The following is a 22,968-nucleotide window of genomic DNA, read 5'->3' as shown; positions in this document are numbered from 1 at the left end:
TATTTTTACCCATCTCTTACATCAAGGACAAGGAATCTGCCTTCGAAACTTCACACCTAAAACATAGTCAGATCCTAGGAGAGAAACAAGAGAAGATAAGTGGCTGTTAATAACCAAGGGTACCTGTTGCATGGAGCAGAGCCATGCTTTGCATGCCAGGTAGCTGCTGCATCAAACTGTGCTTTGCATGCCAGCAACCTGGTTCATGGAAATAAACTATGCTTTGCAGCTGAGGAAGCTGATGCATGAAATAAAGCCATAGGCACTTGAATTCCTTTTTTTTTACTCCACATCCCAGAATTCTCCATTCTGAGAATTCCAGCTAACAGAATGGTGACTTCTGCTCACCTGGGCTGGAAGGCCTTGTGGCCCAGGACAGGCCAAGCTCAGGACTAGTTCCTGTTGGGAAAGGTCGCTGCTCTCTGTTCTTGCTGGGAAACGAGACCCGAACTTGGCCTATCGTGAGCTTTTCAGTCTAGCCTTCCTCCATCAGAGCACAATTCTGGTGCCTGCCAGGCCTTTGGAACTCCCACCCACAGGAGAAAAACAGACACACACACAAATAATGTTGCATCTCTACTTGCAGGCTGGGCAAACAGATGGGCTACAGGCTGTCTGCCCATCTTGAGATGTATCTGTATTTAAACTGTACCCATTATTTCTAAATTGGCATCAATACTTATAAATCAGCAGATGCCAATTCTATGCAAATCAGTGTCTCCTCTTGCCCTTTTAAGAAATGTCAGGAGCCTGTTGGATATTTATGCCCATGGTAAACCCCATAAGTTAGAATAGTTATGCCTTTCTGGAGAAAAAATGTACATTTGCCTATATTGACGCATTAATCTCATGGCAACCGGCCACTGAAAGTTTCACCAGTGGAGTAAAGCCGGTGAGTGTCCCTCTCAGGAATCTGGCCACTCATGTTCATGTCTTTCTGTGTAATACAGTCCCTTTGGGTTTTACAGGGAATTGGAGTGATGATTAATATTCACTCTATCCATCATGATGAGTCCCTCTGGAAGTCCCCGAATAAATTCGACCCTTCTCACTTTCTGAATGAAAAGGGAGAGTTTGTGAAGCCAGAAGCCTTTTTAGCTTTTTCCACAGGTAAATCCTCACTCTCTCTCTTCTTCTTCTTCTTCTTCTTCTTCTTCTTCTTCTTCTTCTTCTTCTTCTTCTTCTTCTTCTTCTTCTTCTTCTTCTTCTTCTTCTTCTTCTTCTTCTTCTTCTTCTCTTGTTTTTTCATTTAATGAATGAAATAGCTGAAAAGTGATTGATCGTGTGACTATAGATTTAACTTGTGGGAGGTCACATCTCTGCTGGTGGAAAGACTAGGAAACATATCTATTTCCTAGTTTTTTTCCCCTTTATTATCTTTCCATCAACATTTTTACTCCAAAAGAGCTCCTGAGATGCTGACACAGTTCCTCCCTCCCTAAAGGCACTTAGTGGCAAAGAAGGAAAAATGAACGGGGAGAGGAGGAAAAAGCAAAGACCAGCACCCAGTCTGATGCTTAAATCCTGGTCCTTTTCCTGTCAGAAAGAGTTGCCGCTCGGCAGGAGATCAGAGAGCTTTTCTCTCGAGAGGACGAGTGGAATGGCAGGGCTTCCTTGCTGCTTCTTCATTCCTAGCAGGATGGAATGACTGTTACCTGGCTACAAACGGCACAACAGCCCTGCCGAGCAGGACCTTCAGCACAGCGGACCGAGTGGAATCCCCTCTCCTCTCCCTCTGCTGCCGCCTGATCCCCGCTAGCCATCACCAGCCTCGGGTCCTGGAGCTGACGTCCCCTTTCTCTTTTCTCCCTTCCAGGCCCAAGGGTTTGCTTAGGGGAGAATCTGGCTCGGATGGAGTTGTTCCTGTTCTTCACCAGCATGCTGAGAAACTTCCAGGTCTCCTGGCCGGATGAGTCAAGCGCACCGGATTGCACACCCCAGTTTGGTGTCACTCTGGCTCCATTGCCCTTTAAGGTGTCGCTGAAGCAGCGTCAGCAAAAATAAACTGAAGAGGATGCCCACATCCAGAGGGAATGGGTTCCAAGCCCCCATCCCACCAATGCTAATAAACACAGATTATAGGGAACACTATTTTAATAACGATCTCTGTGCATAACATGGCCTCTGGTTCTGTCTAGTGGCTAGTTATTGTAACTTCATTATTTGAATTAGAGATTTCTAGGATTTTTCTTTTGATATTTTGCAGATTTTCAAACTGAGAATAAATGAATTAGTGAATACTGATCCAGTGGATATGGGTGTTCTACTGTACCTCTACAAGAGATCCAAATCTTGTTCTCAATCGATCAGAGTTTAAGAACATTTGATTACAATAAATAGGGCAGGGTGATGATTTCCTGAGATCCTTGGGGAACACCGACTTAGCCTTGCATCTTGGAGGGCCCAACTTCAAGTTGACTTCAATCAGCTATTTTTAAAAATAACGCTAACAAATGGAATTGTCCCTTTCCATTATTAACTGTCCACCATACTTGACTTTAAAATGTGTACTCTTGGATTTGGATGATAATCATTACTCCAATAAACTTTTGACTGATGGAATTTACACAGAGCGCAGAGCTCAGACCATCCCTCTGAAATAACTGATTGTTGCCTAGCTAGATATTCGAAGAAAAGTACTGTGACCTCTACCAATTTTCTTTCTATTGATTTTCATTTTCAGTAAATTGCAGAAAATACAAGGTACAGCATGTTTCAGAGAATTATTGAACACTATGCTTTATTTATTTGCTTTCAGTCTCCTCTTTCAACAGTGTGTGGTTACTTAATCACAGTCTTGTGCAATAGGGTGAGCCGTACAATATTTCCGCTTTAATGTTTAGTCATGTTGATCTTTGCATATATTTGTTTCTATTTGGTGAATTGTGAAAATTCTGAATCATCTCCTCCTTTGAGATGGTCCTCGTTCTCCACAGCCAGTGTTTTGACCATGTGTTGGAGGAGTGAGCACTCTAATGCATACACCTCGGTTTGCTCTCACCTAGAATTATTTCATTCCTTTTAGGCCAATCTGTAGAGATTTATATGACATAACAGTGTAAGAGAACAATATCTATTGTATTGCAATGATGGTAAACTTCTTTATAACCTCTCATACATTCATATATACACACTGTTTACAATATCTCTTTATGTTTTCACATACTCTCCTCCTTGGTTCATTACAACATTTTTATGTCTAGTTAATGCCGCTTAGAATAACCAGCAGCCCAACCCATTGTCCACCTGGTTTCCTCTAGTTTTCAACTCTATGTCAGATTTCAACCGGGGGGGGGGCGTATCGCCATAAAGTTATCTCTTTTCATCTCCCCTCTGTACAAGGTGACCCAATGAGTCAGTTTCTCCATCAGCGGCATTGCCCATATTTCATTCTATGCAAAGTAAGGACCTCAACATCTTTCCAACCCAGGGCAATTTCATTCCGCCGTGCCAATCTAAGAGTTACCACCAATTCTTTATCTGGTACATTTTCGTTTCCTCCAGCAAACAGTGAGAATCATAATAAGGTTTCATTTGGAACAAATTTTTAAAAATTTGTTATTTCTTCTAGCCAATTAATTGCCCTGTCCTCGAATATTTCTACTTTCAAGCAAACAAACTATGTGTGTTCCCATGTTCCTTTATGGCCGCGCATGTTCTCCAACACAATCCTGGTCTCTCTCAATTAATAGAAGGTGTGACGGCAAGAGGAGAAGGGGACGACCGAGGATGAGATGGCTGGACAGTGTCTGCGAAGCAACCAACATGAACCTGACACAACTCCGGGAGGCAGTGGAAGACAGGAGGGCCTGGCGTGCTCTGGTCCATGGGGTCACGAAGAGTCGGACACGACTAAACGACTAAACACACAGTTTCTGCTAGTCTAGAGGTCATCAACCCCAATCGGCTGCTCTTTCAACTAATATGCTTCATATTGGCTTTTGGGTCTAGGACATGGTTCTGCTCATGATTTATGGGATGAGGGTGAAAGTAAGAGGAGTTTAATAACAGTGAGAAAGAACCAAGCATTTCTCCCTCCTTCCAAATGCTGGGCTCCTTTTCCGGGCTGGACGCAGCCTTGAACCAGGAACGCGTCTGTTTGGAATTCTCAAGAGCTTCATGGGTTCGACTGGAGCCTTCCAGGAACATACCCAGTTTTCTGGCCTACTGAAGATGGGGAGAAAGGCTGCGGGTGGGCATAGGTAAAGCAAGCCTCTCCGTAGCCAACATGGAAAAATCCCAGAACAGAGGAGATTTGGGATCTTGCAACGAATTAGCAATTTTTGGAATGAACTTGATTATTCATTTTTTAATTCATGACCATCTCCAGTCCAAATCCAGCGACCTCTACATATCTACACACCCCGTGGTATTCTAGATTGTGATGACATGCAGTCTTTCGTAAGATCAATAAATCAGACTGTGGAAATGTTGCAATTTCTATTCTTTTTTTCCTTTCCTTTCTTTTCTTTTCTTTTTTTTTTTGAGTACAGAATCCTCCAGCCAGCATTTAGTTGGGAACTGTCTTCCAAAAACTAACTGTTCCAAACTCTGGGAAGTTGGGAAGGAAGGTGGAGAGGTGATGCAAAATTCAGGGAAATTACACCCATAGAGACATTTTGTGGTCTAAGGCAAAGCTGCTAATGGTGCTTCCCCCTTCCCAAACAAAGATAAGGTCTATAATATCTAAAGCCAGGCATGTTATTCTCCTGGACATTGTGGTCCTGACACCTCTGGCACTCCAAATTGGAGAACCATGAAATTAGGTTAAAAATATTTTCCCCTCTCTTTGCCCTCCCTCTCTATAAACCTAAGGCTGGCCCTTCAACTATATTTTTAACTTTCTGTATCCTGTCGTAGTTCTGCAACAATTTCACCCACACTTTTGTCATTTGGTAACCTGGTGACACATATCCTGTTCTGGTGGGATGAATTAGCTCTTGAAAGCAGAATGCCAGCCCTGTTCAGACACACCCTTATTGTTGTGCTCAACCTTTACCCCGGGCGGAAATAAAGTTTCTGTTGACGAACAGCCGCCTTCATTTTAAAAAAAAGGGACAGGTTTCCGTTCACTCAGACAAGAGAGAACAGCCCTCAGCTTTCTCCTCGCTTCCGGAAAGCTGCCACAAACAACCACAGTCTGTGATTGCTTTCGCCATGGAGGTTTTCAGCTGGCTGCTGGTGCTATCTATCATCCTCTACTATTTCTGGAAGCGTGGATGTCCCAAAGATTTCCCTCCAGGACCACGACCTCTCCCTTTCGTTGGCAATGTGTTTCAAATGAGTTTTCGAAATCCCCTGAAGTATTTGCAAAAGGTAAGGGGCCTTTTCCAATCCTACCACCAGGTGAAGATGAAACGAGAAGGGGACTGCCATGGATTAATCAGCTGAATGTGGGGGACATAATAGAATAATACTTGTGTAGAGTTGGTTCTTTTGCAGAAGGTTCAAATATTCCCTCTTGGGATAGAGAATATTGTGTTCACCATGTTCCATGAGTGGTGTGCTGCTTCTTGTAGCTAACTAAGCATCACTCACTATTTCCTTTCAGTTAACTAAACAATATGGACCTGTTGTCAGTTTATATCCTGAGAGAAAACCTGTGGTTTTTACTCAAGACTTGACACTTGCAAAAGAAATTCTGTTGCCTAGAGGAACTAAATTTGCTGGGAGGCCAGACAATCCTATTACAGTATTGATCTTATCAATAAGGAAAAATGGTTCAGGATAGAGAGCATTGTGTTCAACATGTACAATAAATGGCGTGCTACTTCTAGTGGCTAACTAACCTGTCATGTAGAAATTGGACTCTTCTACCATGCTAACCACTGACTATTTCCTTTCAGATAGGAAAACAATACGGCCCCGTCATGACTTTTCATTCAGGGCAGACAACTATGTTGCTTATTCGAGACGTGAGACTTGCTAAAGAAGTCCTGTTGACTAAAGGAACTGAATTTGCTGGGAGGCCAGAGAATCCTATAACTGATTTTACCAGTAAGAAAAAAGGTATCTGAAGATAAGTTCACATCTACTTTTCTTTCACGGCTCAATGCATGGGCATAATTCATTTATCAGTTTATTCTGTGAGAAATCTTCCTTCCAGGATTCGAGGTCAGAGACAGCAGGAGATGCACAACCAGAAGGGTAATAACCCTACACCGAGCTGTGTGTTATGTAATGCAATCGGTTTTGCCCTTTTCTACCAGGGCACTCAAATTTCGAAGGTGCAAAGGTTCATTGCTGGAAGGGCGTGATCTCAACCATTCTTGTTTCCCCTGTTCTCCTGAAGGAATAATCATGGCTCCCTATGGCCAGGCCTGGAAGGAACAGCGGAGGTTTTCTCTGATGGTTCTCCGGAATTTTGGGCTGGGCAAGAAGTCGATGGAGGAGAGAATCCTGGCGGAAGTGGCGTATTTGATTCAAGCATTTACGGAAAACATGAGTAAGGTTTGGTGGGGAAAAGATACGCTGGATACTCACTTCATGACTCTTTCAAGTTGAATGCGTTGGGATTTAAGCCAACCCTCTGCTTGTCCTGGGAGGTGGGAGCACCCAAAGGGGCCGGGCCAGGACTTTGTTCAGTTTGTATGGAGAGAGAGAGAGAGAGGGAGAGAGAGAGAGAGAGAGAGAGAGAGAGGAGAATTACTGGATGTTAGCAAACACAACAATAAGCTGGGTTGAAGGAGATCTCATCTAAACTCAGTGTCGGTTCTAGAAGGTAAAAAGAGGGGTTGGTGCGTTCCAGGTCTCAAGACAAATCCAAGTCATTTGGGGGAGGGAAACACCTCGAATTGAGTACAAGCTGACCCTCCCGTGCGAGTTAAGTGCAACGGGATTGCAAGTGTCATGACTCAAGTCCCCATCTCTGCCTCCCACTTCTCCTTCGTTCTCATGCCCTCCCCATTCTCCATCTTCTCTCTTTCCCTCCCACCGATGTCATCGCTACTGATGTCAAGGGAATCTCAGCTCTGCTCACCCCATAGGCACCCAGCTTGTTAAGAGTAAAGAAACAGGTGGGGCTGCCATATCTGGAATGAATGAAACTCCATAAAGTCAATAAGTAAAAGACTAAGCCCAGTCCTCACATGAATGGAAATAATAGGGAAGTAGAAGGGAAGTGGAAGGGTTCAATTAAATTCTCCAGTAACAAAGGTCTGTCAAACTAATCCACATCCATGGGTGATGGAACCACCTCTTCACCCGGTGCCGACAGGATGCATGGAGGATTTGATAATCTGAGGAGGAATTCACTCTTTCAACTAATACTCTTAATATTGGCCTTTGGGTCTAGGACATGGTTCTGTTCATGATATATGGGTTGAGGTGAGGCAACTGAGGGTCACAGAAACAGGGGTTTAATAAGGGTGAGAAACAGCAAGCGTTTCTCCTTCCTCCCACCTCATGGGCCCCTATTCCAGGCTGGACACAGCCTTGAACGGGGACGCGGCTGTTTGGAACTCACAAGAACGGCGTTGTTGTGGAGTTTCGTGGGTTCAGTTGGAGTCTTCCAGGAACATGCTCAGTTTTCTGGCCTACTGACGATGGGGACAAAGGTTGTAGGTGGACAGAGGAAAAGCAGGCCTCTCCATAGCCAACATGGAAAGTCCCAGAACAGATATTTGGGTTGTTGAAATCAGGACGTTGAGGATAATGCATTGGGAGGAGCACATTAAATAAAAAGCCCTTAATTTTTCTGTTGTCTTATGTTACAGGAGCTCCTTTTGACCCCTTATGTTTCACGGACCGTGCAGTGACGAACATAATTTCTAGCATTGTATTTGGGAAACGTTTCGAATATGAGGATGCCACCCTCCGGAAAGTGCTGGACCTGCTCCATCTGAACTTGAAACTTTCAACAGGACCCTGGGCGCTGGTAAAGCCAACTAGACAATGTAAAAGCACAATTTTGACCAGCCAAGCTGATCTAAGGGCCAGGTGAGCTGACCCTCATCCAGCTGAAGCTGGGCTAAATGCAAGCCTGGTCCATCCTAAGGGACCGGATATGATCTGTAGCCAAAAGTGGTGTCAGAACCATCAAGTGAACAAACCTGCATTAGAACACCCGGTTTATATTACTGAGTAGGAGAACCAACATCTTCTTAATGGGAGTCTGTGGACGTCTGTCTTGGTTTACACCTGCATAATTGAAGTTTCCTTGTTTCTTTTTCTTCTTCTATTCTTTACCTGTTTTGTTCATTTTCTGATAGGTTTACAATGAAGTCCCACTGTTGAGACGGCTCCCTCTGCCCCACAAAACTGTATTTGAAAATGCCCAGAAGATCTTTGCTTTCTTCACAAAAGAGCTGGATGAACACAAGGCAACCTTTGTCCCGGGAGAGCACCAAGATTTTATTGATGCATATCTAGACGAAATGCAAAAGGTATTTGACCGTCAGATCTTTGCTCCAAGCATAATGAATGTGAGAGAAGGTTCTTCCCTTGAATCTGTTCCATCTAGATATGACTACACTCAGTAATGTATTTAGCCTGTATTTAGAAAGGATGCTCCTTGTATTCAAACTACAGGAAGGAAGGAAGGAAGGAAGGAAGGAAGGAAGGAAGGAAGGAAGGAAGGAAGGAAGGAAGGAAGGAAGGAAGGAAGGAAGGAAGGAAGGAAGGAAGGAAGGAAGGAAGGAAGGAAGGAAGGAAGGAAGGAAGGAAGGAAGGAAGGAAGGAAGGAAGGGAAAGGAAACGAAAAGGAAACGAAAAGAAAGGAAACGAAAAGAAAGGAAAGGAAAGGAAAGGAAAGGGAAGGAAAGGAAAGGAAAGGAAAGGAAAGGAAGGAAAGGAAGGCAAGCTTGATGTAATAAATTGATATGACTCTGAATTAACCTTTCCAATCTTCAATTTCCCAATGAACAAAAGACAGAAAAGAAAGGATTGAGTTTTGATGATGAGAACTTGCTCATCGTTGTGTCTGATCTATTCTTGGCTGGGTCAGAAACGACCGCAAGAACTCTGCAGTGGGGATTGCTCTACATGATGGCCTATCCAGAGATCCAAGGTAGGAAATAACAGTGGTCTTGACCAAACAAAATGAAGGAAAGCTTTTGTGAGTGATCTTAAATGCTGAGCAAGCTTGAAGGCCGAATGGGTGGAGAACACAATTTGGTGCCCCAAAGGTCTGAGGCTCAATCGTGGAGAATGGTTGGTCTAGGGAATGAGCAATTATTAAATTTAAAGTTTTCTTAATGGTTTTTTAAATTAGTTTAAATCTGAGTTTTCACAATGACTAATGTTTAATTGTTTGTAATAAAGCTATTGTATTGTATTTTCAACTTGTGAGCCTGGTTCCGTTTTAATTGCTGTGACGTACCTTGAGTCACCTATGGGGAGAAAGGTGCCATAGAAATACTATCAATAAATAAACAATACATAGATCAGGCTGTCCATCCTGGAGAAGAGGATACTTCGGGCTGACCCTGGAAGGGTTTAACCACCCCCACAGCTGTTTAGCTGGGCTGCTCTCAACAGGCTATGTATTTCCCAACTGTGACAATATATGCCTTTAAAAGTATCATATTAAAGTATACATTGGTGTCACCTTCCATGAGATAAGTGACTGAGATTTTGCTCCTCAGAGAAATGCCAGCAGGAAATGGATGCTGTTCTTGGGAACAATGCATGCTTGAAATGTGATGATCGGGAAAGGTTGCCTTACACAAACGCCGTCATTCATGAAATCCTGCGGTTTTCAAGTGTGGTGCCCTTGGGGCTAGCCCATGCCCCAATCAAAGACATGATGCTTTCTGGATATGTAATTCCCAAGGTAAGACCAGACATGTTTGAGCGTGACTCATAAAGCCAAGCGGGAGTCGCTCCTTCCAAATGGATCATTTTCACCCATCTCTTACATTAAGGATGAGGAATCTGCAAAGGTTCTGGCCTATAAACCCTTAGACTTAAACACAGTCAGAGACTAGGGGAGAAACAAGAGAAGAGAAGTGGCTGTTCATAATCATGGGAACCTGTTGCATGGAGCAGAGTCATGCTTGGCATGCCAGGTAGAGAATTATGGGGTTGGGAGTCCAAATAATAATTATAAATAACCCCAAACAAACAAACAGATGTTCTGTTTGAGCTCTCCATGCTAGGCCAGGGAGCTGCTACTAAACTGCATGCAAGAGAGACGCTGTATTGCATAAAGATGAAGGGAAACGACGTAGCATTGATCTGGGCTTTGTACTCTTGGCAAGAAGACATTCCTATTGATAAGAATTTATCTCAAGTTCCATTACCTTTGTTTTGGCTGTGCTCCCAGATTGGGGTGGGGAGAGTGTGGCTCATGGGAAGGACACGGGAGGTGCAACCCAGCAGCGTTTGGAAGGAAGCCCTTCCCCTCCCGCTTAACCCAAACCCCCGATGGGTTACAACTCCCAAAACCCTTTCCAAACTAGCACTGGCACAGCTTCCTTTCTGAACAGGAAGTTAGGCACAGCTTGGCCTAAACTAGGGCCATGAAGACTTCCGGCATAGGCTTTTCTCTCAGTTGAGCCACATATACAGGGATGTGTTTTGTCTATCAGATGCGATTCCCCAACAACAGAATTCTGGGATTTGTAACCCAAGAGAAAAACACACATACACACAAATAATGTTGCATCTCTACTTGCGGGCTGGGAAAACAGATGGGCTACAGGCTGTCTTGCCCATGTTGAGACATATCTGTATTTAAACTGTACCCATTATTTCTAAATTGGCATCAATACTTATAAGTCAGCACATGCAAATTCTATGCAAAATGAGTGTCTCCTCTTGCCCTTTTAAGAAAAGTCAGAAGCCTACTGCATATTTATGCCCATGGTAATCCCCATAAGTCAGAATAGATATGCCTTTCTGGAGAAAAATGTACATTTGACAGGCAATGCCTATGTTGATGCAACTGGCCACTGAAAGTTTCATCAGTGGAGTAAAGCTGGTGAGTGTCTCTCTCGGGCATCTGGCCAGTCATGTTCATGTCTTTCTCTGTAATACAGTCCCTTTGGTTTTTTGTAGGGAACAGCAGTGGTGATTAATATTCACGCTATCAATCATGATGAATCCCTGTGGAAGTCCCCAAATAAATTCGACCCTTCTAACTTTCTGAATGAAAAGGGAGAGTTTGTGAAGCCGGAAGCCTTTTTAGCTTTTTCCGCAGGTAAATCCTCTGCCTTTCTCTCTCTCTGTCTGTCTCTCTCTCCCCCCCTTCTTCTCTTGTTTTATCATTTCATAAAGGAAATAGCTGAAAAGTGATCCATCATGTGACGATTGACTTAACTTCTGGGAGGTCACATCTCTGCTGATGGGAAGACCAGGAAGCGTATCTATTTACTACTTCTTTTCCTTTATTGTCTTTCCATTAACATTTTTACTCCAAAAGAGCTCCTGACATGCTGACACAATTCCTCCCTCCCTACAGACACTTAGCTTAAAACAGGGAAAAATGAACAGGGAGGGAATAGGAGGAAAGAGCAAAGACCAGCACCCAGCCTGAATGCTTAATTCCTAGTCCTTCTCCCGTCAGGATGAGCGGAATGGCAGGGCGTCCTTGCTTCTTCTTCATCCCTAGCCGGATGGAATGGCTATTATCTGGGTACAAACGCAGACGGCCGAGTGGAATCCCCTCTCCTCTCCCTTCACTGCTGCCTGCTCCTCACTAGCCATTGCCAGCTTCGGGTCCTGGAGCTGACGTCCCCTTTCTCTTTTCTCCCTTCCAGGCCCAAGGGTTTGCTTAGGGGAGAATCTGGCTCGGATGGAGTTGTTCCTGTTCTTCACCAGCATGCTGAGAAACTTCCAGGTCTCCTGGCCAGATGAGTCAAGCGCGCCGGATTGCACACCCCAGTTTGGCGGTGTCATGGTTCCATCGCCCTTTAAGGTGTCACTGAAGCAGCGTCAGCAAAAATGAAGGCCCACATCCAGAGGGAAGCGCTTCCAAGCCGCCACCCCACAAATGCTGATAAACATGAATTATAGAGAACAATATTTTAATAGCAATCTCTGTGCATAGCACGGCCTCTGGCTCTCTTTAGTGGCCGGTTCTTGTAACTTCCTCTTTAGAAATATAGATTTCTAGGATTTTTCTTTTAAGATTTTTAAGATTTTCAAACTGTGGATAAGTGAATTAGTGAATACTGATCCCGTGGATATGGGAGTTCTACTGCACATCTACAAGAGATCCAAATCTTGTTCTTGATCAGAGTTTAAAAACATTAAATAACAATAAATAAAGAAGATCAGAGTTTACGAATAAATAAATGTAAATAATATATTCTAATAAAAGAAGGTCGTGTTGGAACATAAATATAAAAAACAAAGTAGCAGTTATTTTTGGAATCCTAAGGTGAAAGAGCTTGATCAGATGAATGTCAATTGAGCCACTGGTCAACATTATGCTGGATTTTATATACTACCACTGAAATTAACATACTTCTGTGTATTTTCCAATTTTTGTACACTCTGCAAAGACCCTTTGAAGCTCAGGAATAGTAAGGTAGTCCGATGGCTTCCCGAGATCCTTGGGGAACACACACTTAGCCTTGAATTTTGGAGGGCCCAACTTCAAGTTGACTTCAATCAACTACTTGATTAGTTAGTTGCTGTTCCTGTAATTTTTTCTTGTGACAGACTAATTGTACTTTGGTTTCTTTGTACAAACAGATCTTTTATTCTATAAATACCTATGTTCTCCCAAATTTTAAACTGAAGATGTTTATCCTTAGATTTAAACTGAGAGTGTTCTGGAGAAGGACACGAGGGGGATATTGGAGGGGCAGGAATTTCCACATGTCTTCTCCATGTCGTCATTGCTTCTATAATAAAAAGGTTCTGTAACCGAGTCCTATTTCTCACCAACAGAAATGTGTATAGCTGTGCCTTAATTGGGTTTGTTTCCCTTTCCTCTTCCATCTGAGCTCATTCAGGGGTATAAAATAAAAAAAGTTGACTACTTAAGCTATCTGAAAAGCTTCATAATATTTCATTAATTGCAATATTGATAATCCTTTTATGCTTGGTTGCTAATTTGCAGAATTTATGAATCTTACTGTTCTTCCTTTTTCCTCACATAAATTTTTCCAAGAGTTTTTTCCTGCTAAATTTTATCTTTTTCATTTTTGATTGTACAGGTATATCTTGGAACAAAATAATAGTTTTGCTAAAATATGGGCATTTACAGTTGTTATTCTCCCTCATAATGATAAATTTTGTTTTTCCACTTTTTTTCCCCTCTTTCCGCTGCAAAAATAGCTCCAGCTTCTCACCTTTTTTCTGTGACATCAGCAGAAATTGGAAACATCATCAGTACAGTAACTCCTTATTGTCAAGATCTGAGAATGACGAACGGCTGGGTATTTAATAGGTATAGATATTAATTGTCTGCCATGAAATTAGGAAAGTAAACAAGTGGAGGGATATAGAAGGTGGTGTTTGACTCTCTGAACTTGAAGTGGGCGGGGGGGGGGGGGAAGAGACCTCTTTCAGCTTGAGAGTCAAATTCATTTTCTGAGAAGCCCCTCAGAAACATTCCAGTTTTTGGGGAGGAGAGGCAGGGAAGGGGCCCTTAAAGCCAAAAAAGTGGAAAACCCCCTAAGGTTAGCCTTCCAGTTCTGAGAGTTAATATCTAAAGCTCAGAATATGGGCTTCAACCTTTTTTCGAATGGAACAAAGAGCTTGCACCGAACCCAGGGAGGTGTCCAGTGATGGTGTTGCCCATGAGTAAGTCGCCATGACCTTCCAGAGAACCTTGGGAGGCTACAGGGGAACTGCAAGACATCAGTCGAGTCTAGAGGGTGGAGGATAAGTCCTCCTGCAGGAGGGAGATCAGAAAACTCGACAAGTTCTTGCTTGGATGCAGAATCTGCCCCTGAACAGGAGTTTCTCTCCCCATGGAGGAAGCCCATCCTCCTCCGTTATTTATTTATTAGTTTCTATGCTTTTATCCCAGTCTACGGATATAAGGCAGCCCACAAACACTTGAAAAAAACAACTGATATTAACAACATCACAAATAATAACATTAAAAATCAATTGAACCCATAACAATATGTTTAAAAACTGCTCAGAAAAAAAATTCTAAAACACTGAAAAGAAAATCAGTTTCCAAGAAAAAAAAAGAGCCATGTTTAGTCTGTCTCAGCCATCAAAGACACACGGAGAAGCAAAATAGTGTAGCACTTTGCAGGTGAACAGATTTATTTCAGTGCAAATATTCATGGATTAAACCCCTCCCCACCTGAAAACACACAGGGTGGAACGATCAGGTCCTTTATATTTCTATTGGGCAAAATACGAAAGAAAAAGGAAAAAATACAGGAGAGAAAACCGTTGCAGCGCCTCAAAAGAAGAACAGGGTTTTTTTAATGTGAGCTTTCTTGGACAACTCCACTTCCTCCTGTTGGTGAGAATCCTGATCCGGAGAGGATACAGATAATGGGGAAAGTGGCAATGTTTCCTTAACCCACGAATGGGATGATCAAAGGGAATTAGTCTCACCCAAGAAACGAAAACTGTACTTGTCATGTTGATTATGACTGGTCAGGAGAGCGAAGGGTCTCGTTCGTTCCACCTCCATCGAGGCTGCTTCTGATTGAACCAGGGAAGGGAGACCCTGAAATACCTTTTATTTTTGGGGGAGACATAGTTGGGAAGTATCAAAAGACTCACACGTTTGACAACACCATTTCCAAGGGTTAAGTAGCACATCTTGGCTGGGGATAACAAGCCAGTTAAACTGTTGCCAGACTCTCAACTAACTGACTGCTCCTTCTAACCATATTAATGAGATATTGACAGATGATTATTTATTTAGGTTTTGGAGTCATTTGTTCTTTGGGTTTATCTGGCACTACATATGTGAATAATACTTTTTTTTGGGGGGGGGGTAGCTAGGGACTATGGCCTCACTTGTAATTTGAAAAGAGAACATTGTCTCTGGAACAATAAGTAACAGAAATATAACACAATTGCAACCAACAAAAAGAACAGGACCAAGATTTGCCATTTTGTTTTCCGTGTTCTTTTGCTGAGGTCATAGATACAAATATTGGCTCAGTTAAAAGGGACCCACCATGCAAGTGAGGCAGCAGGATTTACCTGGTGGAAGCCTGTATCATAACATATTCATTCATTTTTCAGGTGCTTTCAGAAAACCATGGAGAGACTAGGTAAAGAAGGGGAAATATATTCTGCCGACATCCTTTCAACTGATGGTGTTTTTTGTATGTGTGTGTCCTTAGTGGCTGACATTTGGTTTCCCTAGCAGACGTTCCTATGAGTATTCCTTGAGACAGAGAGAAAGTGTGATGGCAGACTAAAAAATTGTAAAATGGCACAAAGATGTTGGAGAAAGTGTCACCAAAACAATGTGGGATTTTCAGGCAAATGGCAGCAAACGGCAGGAAGTTAATAAGTGAACCGACCCAATGATATGTAGACCCCTTTGGTTAAGACTGAACAGGTAAGAAGCACAGGTAAGAAGGAGAGGGACTAGTTAAGATGGTCAAAGCAGCTCTGAGGACTCTTGTGTGCTGATGGCAAAAGATAACATTTTGTCACAGTGAAAGAGTTATGAAATAGCATCTCCCGAAATTTATTAGTAACCAAGGCTTTCTCACTGCCTCCAAAATCAACAAGGGACCAAGCCTTGTCTTTTTCATGGTCCTTTTGGGGAAAGGACTATCCTTTTCCAGTAATGTCCCCCTAAGCGATGCCCCCTCCATCATCACAATGCAGTGATCATGATGCCTCCTGAGGTCAGTGGTTATGATGCGCTCATTGTTGTGGGTGGGGGCAGGGCAGCAAAGCTTACTGGTCCATTTTCTTGGGATGTATTAAAGTTTGTGCATCATCTTGGGGTAAGTCACTCACTCTTATCAGGTAAGAAAACTACCTCTTGTACCCCAAATTATCCAGCAGATCATTAAGCCATCATTTTCGTCTTCGGAGAATGATGACTGAAGCTGACAGCAAAGATCGAATGATTTCTGAAAGTGAAAGGGACCTGCTATGTCTTCTGAGCACGATCCATGAGAGTTTCTGCATCATCTTGGGGTAAGTCACTCTTGTTATCAGGTAAGAAAAATGCCTCTTGTACCCCAAATGATCCAGCAGACCATCAAGCCATCATTTTCGTCTACGGAGCACGATGATTGAAACAGACAGCAAGCATCGAATGATTTCTGTAAGTGAAAGGGACCTGCTATGTCTTCTGAGTACGATCCATTAGAGTTTCTGCATCATCTTGGGGTAAGTCACTCTTGTTATCAGGTAAGAAAAATACCTTTTGAACCCCAAATGATCCAGCAGACCTTCGGAGCATGATGATTGAAATGGACAGCAAGCATCGAATGATTTCTGAAAGGGAAAGGGACCTGCTAAGTCTTCTGAGTACGATCCACTAGAGTTTCTGCATCATCTTGGGGTAAGTCACTCAGTCTTATCAGGTAAGAAAAGTACCTCTTGTACTCCAAATGATCCAGCAGACCATCAATCCATCATTTTCGTCTTCGGAGCATGATGATTGAAATGGACAGCAAGCATCGAATGATTTCTGAAAGCGAAAGGGACATGCTATGTCTTCTGAGTACGATCCACTAGAGTTTCTGCATCATCTTGAGGTAAGTCACTCAGTCTTATCAGGTAAGAAAAGTACCTCTTGTACTCCAAATGATCCAGCAGACCATCAAGCCATCATTTTCGTCTTCGGAGCATGATGATTGAAACGGACAGCAAGCATCGCATGATTTCTGTAAGTGAAAGGGACCTGCTATGTCTCCTGAGTACGATCCACTAGAGTTTCTGCATCATCTTGGGGTAAGTCACTCTTGTTATCAGGTAAGAAAAATATCTTTTGAACCCCAAATGATCCAGCAGACCTTCGGAGCATGATCATTGAAATGGACAACAAGCATTGAATGATTTCTGAAAGGGAAAGGGACCTGCTAAGTCTTCTGAGTACGATCCATTAGAGTTTCTGCATCATCTTGGGGTAAGTCACTCACTCTTATCAGGTAAGAAAAATACCTTTTGAACCCCAAATGATCCGGCAGACCTTCGGAGCATGATGATTGAAATGGACAGCAAGCATCGAATGATTTCTGAAAGGGAAAGGGACCTGCTAAGTCTTCTGAGTACGATCCATTAGAGTTTCTGCATCATCTTGGGGTAAGTCACTCAGTCTTATCAGGTAAGAAAAGTACCTCTTGTACTCCAAATGATCCAGCAGACCATCAATCCATCATTTTCGTCTTCGGAGCATGATGATTGAAATGGACAGCAAGCATCGAATGATTTCTGAAAGCGAAAGGGACATGCTATGTCTTCTGAGTACGATCCACTAGAGTTTCTGCATCATCTTGAGGTAAGTCACTCAGTCTTATCAGGTAAGAAAAGTACCTCTTGTACTCCAAATGATCCAGCAGACCATCAAGCCATCATTTTCGTCTTCGGAGCATGATGATTGAAACGGACAGCAAGCATCGCATGATTTCTGTAAGTGAAAGGGACCTGCTATGTCTCCTGAGTACGATCCACTAGAGTTTCTGCATCATCTTGAGGTAAGTCACTCAGTCTTATCAGGTAAGAAAAGTACCTCTTGTACCCCAAATGATCCAGCAGACCATCAAGCCATCATTTTCGTCTTCGGAGCATGATGATTGAAACGGACAGCAAGCATCGAATGATTTCTGTAAGTGAAAGGGAACTGCTATGTCTTCTGAGTACGATCGATTAGAGTTTCTGCATCATCTTGGGGTAAGTCACTCTTGTTATCAGGTAAGAAAAATTCCTCGTGTACCCCACATATCCAGCAGACCATCAACCCATCATTTTCGTCTTTGGAGCATGATGATTGGAGCTGACAGCAAACATCAAATGATTTCGAAAAGTGAAAGAGACCTGCTATGTCTTCTATGATGTATTAGAGTTTGTGCATCATCTTGGGGTAAGTCACTCTTGTTATCAGGTAAGAAAAATTCCTCTTGTGCCCCAAATAAGCAGACCATCAACTCATCACTTTCGTCTTCGGAGCATGATGACTGAAGCTGACAGCAAACATCGAATGATTTCGAAAAGTGAAAGGGACCTGCTATGTCTTCTGAGTATGATGTATTAGAGTTTGTGCATCATCTTGGGGTAAGTCACTCTTGTTATCAGGTAGGAAAAATTCCTCTTGTACCCTAAATAAAAATGGGGCTGAAATTTTTGTACCATTTCAGTTACTTTGAAGGAATGTATAGGTAAATAATTCAATATATTTCCTGGGTTTCTCAAATAATTAATCATCTTAAGTAATTCTGTTGGAGGTAAAATTCTTATGTTTTGTGTCTCATATCTTGAAATTCTACTTCCATGGTTAGTGCATGATTGTCAGATATACTATAATACTAAGTATTATGTACTAAGTTTTAGTTTCAATTGTTGAAACTCTTTTTAGGTTGGACTTCTAGAAGACCTTTATCTCATCGCCTTCAGAGAATCTGGAATAGGAATTAAAAATTGTCCTGAAGCTTCTGCTCCACTTCAATCACCTTGAAGGAAGGAACAGGTTATTAATTCTTTTTATTTCTAATGTTTTGATCCCCATAAAAATCATGAAGGTGGGGCATCCAGTCAGAATCATGACATTCTGGGACTGAAATCTCCATCTCCTCCTTGTAAGGTGGATGATGGATTCTGGGTGAATGTAGTAATTTTCTCAAGTTCTAGATTCAATCTTTGAACTTCTTTCTCTTTTTTTTTAGGTTTGAATGACGGGATGTGATGGCATTTCAGGAGACGTTTATTAATCTTCCAGGTAACCTGGAGCTTTTCCTGTGTTCCAGCTCTCAGACGTTCAAACCAGCAGGGCTGTTGCTGAGGGAGTCTCTGGATGTTGTGCCAGCGGCCAGGTGGTGGTTTTTGGTCTTTGCTGATATGCCCAGGGTAACACTGATCGCCACATTTGGGGTCGGGAAGGAATTTTCCTCCAGGGCAAATTGGCCGGAGGTTCTGGAGGTTTTTCGCCTTCCTCTGGGCATCCGGCAGGGACCACCCATTAGGGCAATCCTAAAGGTCCAAAATAAAATAAACTGTGTCAAAAAATATCTTTGTTGTGTTTGTCTCTTTTTTATCCTTTCTTAAATGTCCTAAATGGGTTTTTCTTGCAGTTCTCTGCCTCTCTGTGTCCCTATTCCAAACAGCCACTAGTATACTCTCTTCTCTTAGAAGAGCTGGCAGCAACTCAGTGCTCTCCCAAGATACTGGACTACAACTCCTATTATCATGCTGGCTGGGGCTTCCAGGTGTTGTAGTCCAAGAAAAGGAACATCTCCAAGCTCAGCCAGCAACGGCCCCAAAGATGGAAACAGCAATGCTCAACAACTGGAGGGTGACCACCCCAGGAAGGCTGTCCTATTGTAACCCCTATTTCGAGGCTAATGTGTGGTGCATGTGGTCCTTTTTTATAGTCACAGTGAATCTCCCCAGGCGAAGAGCTGTGATTCCAAAGTGCACAACAAGTGACTCCTTAGTTACATCGTCCAGTCCAGCAATACCACTGATCAACTATTGAAAGCAACCGACAGCCTGGAAATAAAGTGGCCACATTAGAATGATCTGCGTACACAACAGGAGACTGGCCATGTGCCCTATGCAGAGCAGAGCAGGCATCAATCCTGTGCCCTCCAACGGTCCTGGACTACAACTCCTATTATCCTGCTGGCTGGGGGTTCTCGGTGTTGTGTTACATCCAGAAATTACATCTGAAAAGTACGAATTTGAATACTACAGTAGTGCTAATATGCTGACATTAATTTGCTTGAGGAAATCCATCAATCCCCGTACAACCAGAAACAGAAAATTGGGAGGAAAAAATAATTCACTGCCTTGATTGTTCACATAAACCAGTAAATTTAAATTACTAGAAATGGCCTTACATCTCCCCCAAATTCCTTCTGTCTTCCGGGGAGGAGTTGAATTAATGTAGATTACTCATCATCACAGAAAATATTGCCAAGGCTAGTGTTTTAACTTTTTAAAAAAATCAATTCATTGAAATGTTTAATATATTGGTGCGTGTCCGTGTGTGTGTGTGTGTGTGTGCACCAAATTTATTTTTAATGAATTATTTCCAAACTATACTCTTGATCTCAACCTAAAACTGTACCATCTGTTCCTTAGATGATTGTATTTATTTATTTATTTATTTATTTATTTATTTATTTATTTATTTATTTATTTATTTATTTATTTATTTATTTATTTATTTATTTATTTATACCCCGCCTATCTAGTCAATTGTGACCACTCTAGGCGGCTTACAACATACACTTAAAAATAAACATATAACAAACCTCATCACAAATAATAATTTACATAAATTAAAAGATAGAATAATTTTTTTTCCCAAAGATGGCAAGAAACAGGATATAACAGAAAAAGAATAATTAGGTATTAGGTGGAAAGGGGGAAGGCCTGCCTGAACATCCATGTTTTCAGTTGTTTCTTGAAAATACCCATATTATATTGTCATCCTAGTATCATTGAATCTTCAGACCTCCTTATACCCATGAGGCCTTTCTCTTGATCCCACCACTTTAACTTGTGCATCTCACAGGGAACGTGGGTCCCCCCCTGCCCCGAAAGTGCCCTTTAGCAGCCGGCTTGGGGAAACCCAGTCTTCACCAAACATGGGGGGATTGTAGAGGAGAGTCAGGAGAACCTTCTCTGTGATCTTCGAGTCTCCAGCTGCCAGAGGGAACTTTCCTGGGGCAGCACTCTTTCTGGGTTGGATAACTTGGATATCTGAAATCCAGTCTTCACCAAAATTAGGGGGAGTGTAGAATAAAGTCATGGGGGGGGGTCTTCCCTGAGATTTTGGTATCTCTAGGTGCCAGGGAGGTGTTCTATATATCCAAATGAATCAACGAATCAAAAATCATTATCAATTTGTTGATTCATATTCATCCTGGCCATAGATTCGTACAAATACAAATCGACAAATTAGCACAGAGAGCGACTCCCAGCGAACACCTGCCTGCACAGGAGATGCCATGTCAAAAGGCACAGCTGGGAAGGAAGGGGGAGAAGTGAGGCAAAATTCAGGGAAATCGGACCCATACAGACATTTTGTGGTCGAAGGCAAAGCTGCTAACGGTGCTTCCCCCTTCCCAAAGATAAGGTCCATAACATCTAAAGCCAGGCGTATTATTCTCTTGGGCATTGTGGTCCAGGCACCTCTGGCGCTCCAAATCTGAGAACCATGAAATTAGGTTATAAATAATATCCTCTCTCTTCAGCCTCCCAAATTCTGCTCCCCAGGGCAGCCATTTCACTCTCTGTAAACCTAAGGCTGGCCCTTCAGCTCTGTTCTTAACTTTCTGTATGCTGCCGTAGTTCTGCAAAAATTTCACCCACACTTTTCTGATTTGGTAACCTGGTGAAATGAATCCTGTTCTGGTGGGAAGAATTAGCTCCTGAAGGCAGAATTCCCTCCCTGTTCAGAAACACTCTTGCTGTCCTGCTCAACCTTTATACCGGGTGGAAATAAAAAGGTTTCTGTTGACAAACAGCCGCCTTTATTTATTTATTTTAAAAGGGACAGGTTTCCATTCAAACATCACCTTTGTACCCAGACAAGAGATAACAGCTCTCAGCTTTCTCTTTCCTTGGGGAGAGCTGCCACAAACAACTGCAGAGTCTCTGATTGCCTTCGCCATGGAGGTTTTTAGCTGGCTGCTGGTGCTATCCATCATCCTCTACTATTTCGGGAAGCGTGGCCGCCCCAAAGATTTTCCTCCAGGACCACGACCTCTCCCGTTCATTGTCAATATATTTCTATTGGCATTTCAAAGGGGTTTTCTAAATCCCTTGAAGCAGTTTCAAAAGGTAAGTGGCTATTTCCAATCCTACCATCTGGTCGAGATGAAACGAGAAGGGGACTGCCGTGATTAATTAGAATAATACTCGGGTGGAGTTGGTTCTTTTGCAGAAGGTTGAAATATTTCCTCTTGGGATAGAGAGCATTGTGTTCAGCATGTTCCATGAGCGTCGTGCTACTTCTTGTAGCTAACTAAGCGTCACTCACTATGTCCTTTCAGTTAACTAAACAATATGGACCTGTCTTCAGTTTGTATTCTGGGAGAAAACCTATGGTTTTTATTCAAGATTGGAGACTCGCAAAAGAAGTTCTGTTGACTAAAGGAATCGAATTTGCTGATAGGCAAACCAATCCTATTTTTGAAGTTATCAATAAGAAAAAAGGTATCTGAAAATAAGTTCTCATTTACGTTTCTTTCACTGCTCAATACACGGGCATGATGTATTGATCAGGTTATTCTACGAGAAATCTTCCTTCCAGGATAGTGGGTGAGAGACAGCAGGAGATGCACAAGAAGAGAGGGACTAACCCTACACAGAATTGTGTGTTATGCAAGGCAACTGGATTTGCCCCTTTCTACAAGGGCACTCAAATGCCGAGTGTCCAAAGGTTCATTGCTGGAAGGGTGTGATCTCATCCATTCTTGTTTCCCCTGTTCTCCTGAAGGAATAATCATGGCGCCCTATGGCCAGGCCTGGAAAGAACAGCGGAGGTTTTCTCTGATGGTTCTCCGGAATTTTGGGCTGGGCAAGAAGTCAATGGAGGAGAGAATCCTGGCGGAAGTGGCGCATTTGATTCAAGCATTTACGGAAAACATGAGTAAGGTTTGGCGGGGAGAAGATAGGCTGGATACTCACTTCATGACTCTTTCAAGTTGAATGCGTTGGGATTTAAGCCAACCCTCTGCTTGTCCTGGGAGGTGGGAGCATCCAAAGGGGCCGGGCCAGGACCTTGTTCAGTTTGTAAGGAGAGAGAAAGAGAGGGAGAGAGAAAGAGGAGAATTACTGGATGTTAGCAAACACAACAATAAGCTGGGTTGAAGGAGATCTCACCTAAACTTATTGTCAATGCTAGAAAGTAAAGGGAGGGGTGGGTGCGTTCCATGTCTCAAGTCAAGTCCAAGTCATTTTTTG

The 22,968-nt window shown here is 42.7% G+C and overlaps 2 protein-coding genes across 5 annotated transcripts in view; both read left to right on the top strand.

Moving 5' to 3' along the window:
- Positions 1–5,025: 5,025 nt before the first annotated feature.
- LOC140702162 (cytochrome P450 2J6-like) lies at positions 5,026–19,061 on the top strand. Its single transcript, XM_078380521.1, has 10 exons — positions 5,026–5,316; positions 5,847–6,009; positions 6,293–6,445; positions 7,716–7,876; positions 8,211–8,384; positions 8,869–9,007; positions 9,585–9,772; positions 10,999–11,140; positions 11,700–18,523; positions 18,720–19,061. Exons 1-9 carry the CDS (start codon positions 5,158–5,160, stop codon positions 11,885–11,887), a joined length of 1,467 nt encoding a protein of 488 aa, XP_078236647.1. The 5' UTR covers positions 5,026–5,157; the 3' UTR covers positions 11,888–18,523; positions 18,720–19,061.
- Positions 19,062–21,635: 2,574 nt separating this feature from the next.
- LOC110085495 (cytochrome P450 2J2-like) overlaps positions 21,636–22,968 on the top strand; it is a 20,704-nt gene continuing 19,371 nt past the window's right edge. For 3 of the 4 annotated variants that reach the window (XM_078380519.1, XM_078380518.1, XM_072980527.2), the window contains exons 1-3: positions 21,636–21,843; positions 22,056–22,218; positions 22,502–22,654. In XM_078380519.1, coding sequence (XP_078236645.1) covers positions 21,673–21,843; positions 22,056–22,218; positions 22,502–22,654 — 487 coding nt within the window. In that variant the 5' untranslated portion in view covers positions 21,636–21,672. The remainder of the gene's footprint in view (positions 21,844–22,055; positions 22,219–22,501; positions 22,655–22,968) is intronic. The other variant, XM_078380520.1, reaches the window with a different exon arrangement.

Source organism: Pogona vitticeps, chromosome 10 (assembly GCF_051106095.1).
Source record: "Pogona vitticeps strain Pit_001003342236 chromosome 10, PviZW2.1, whole genome shotgun sequence".
NCBI lineage: Eukaryota > Metazoa > Chordata > Lepidosauria > Squamata > Agamidae > Pogona > Pogona vitticeps.
This window is presented reverse-complemented; position numbering and strand designations above follow the sequence as displayed.

Coding starts and splice junctions, on each gene's coding strand:
- LOC140702162 (XM_078380521.1), top strand. CDS start 5,158: ATGGAGGTTTTCAGCTGGCTGCTGGTGCTATCTATCATCCTCTACTAT. Junction 7,877..8,210: donor CAACAGGACCCTGGGCGCTG/GTAAAGCCAACT, acceptor ATTTTCTGATAG/GTTTACAATGAAGTCCCACT. Junction 9,773..10,998: donor CTGGATATGTAATTCCCAAG/GTAAGACCAGAC, acceptor GGTTTTTTGTAG/GGAACAGCAGTGGTGATTAA.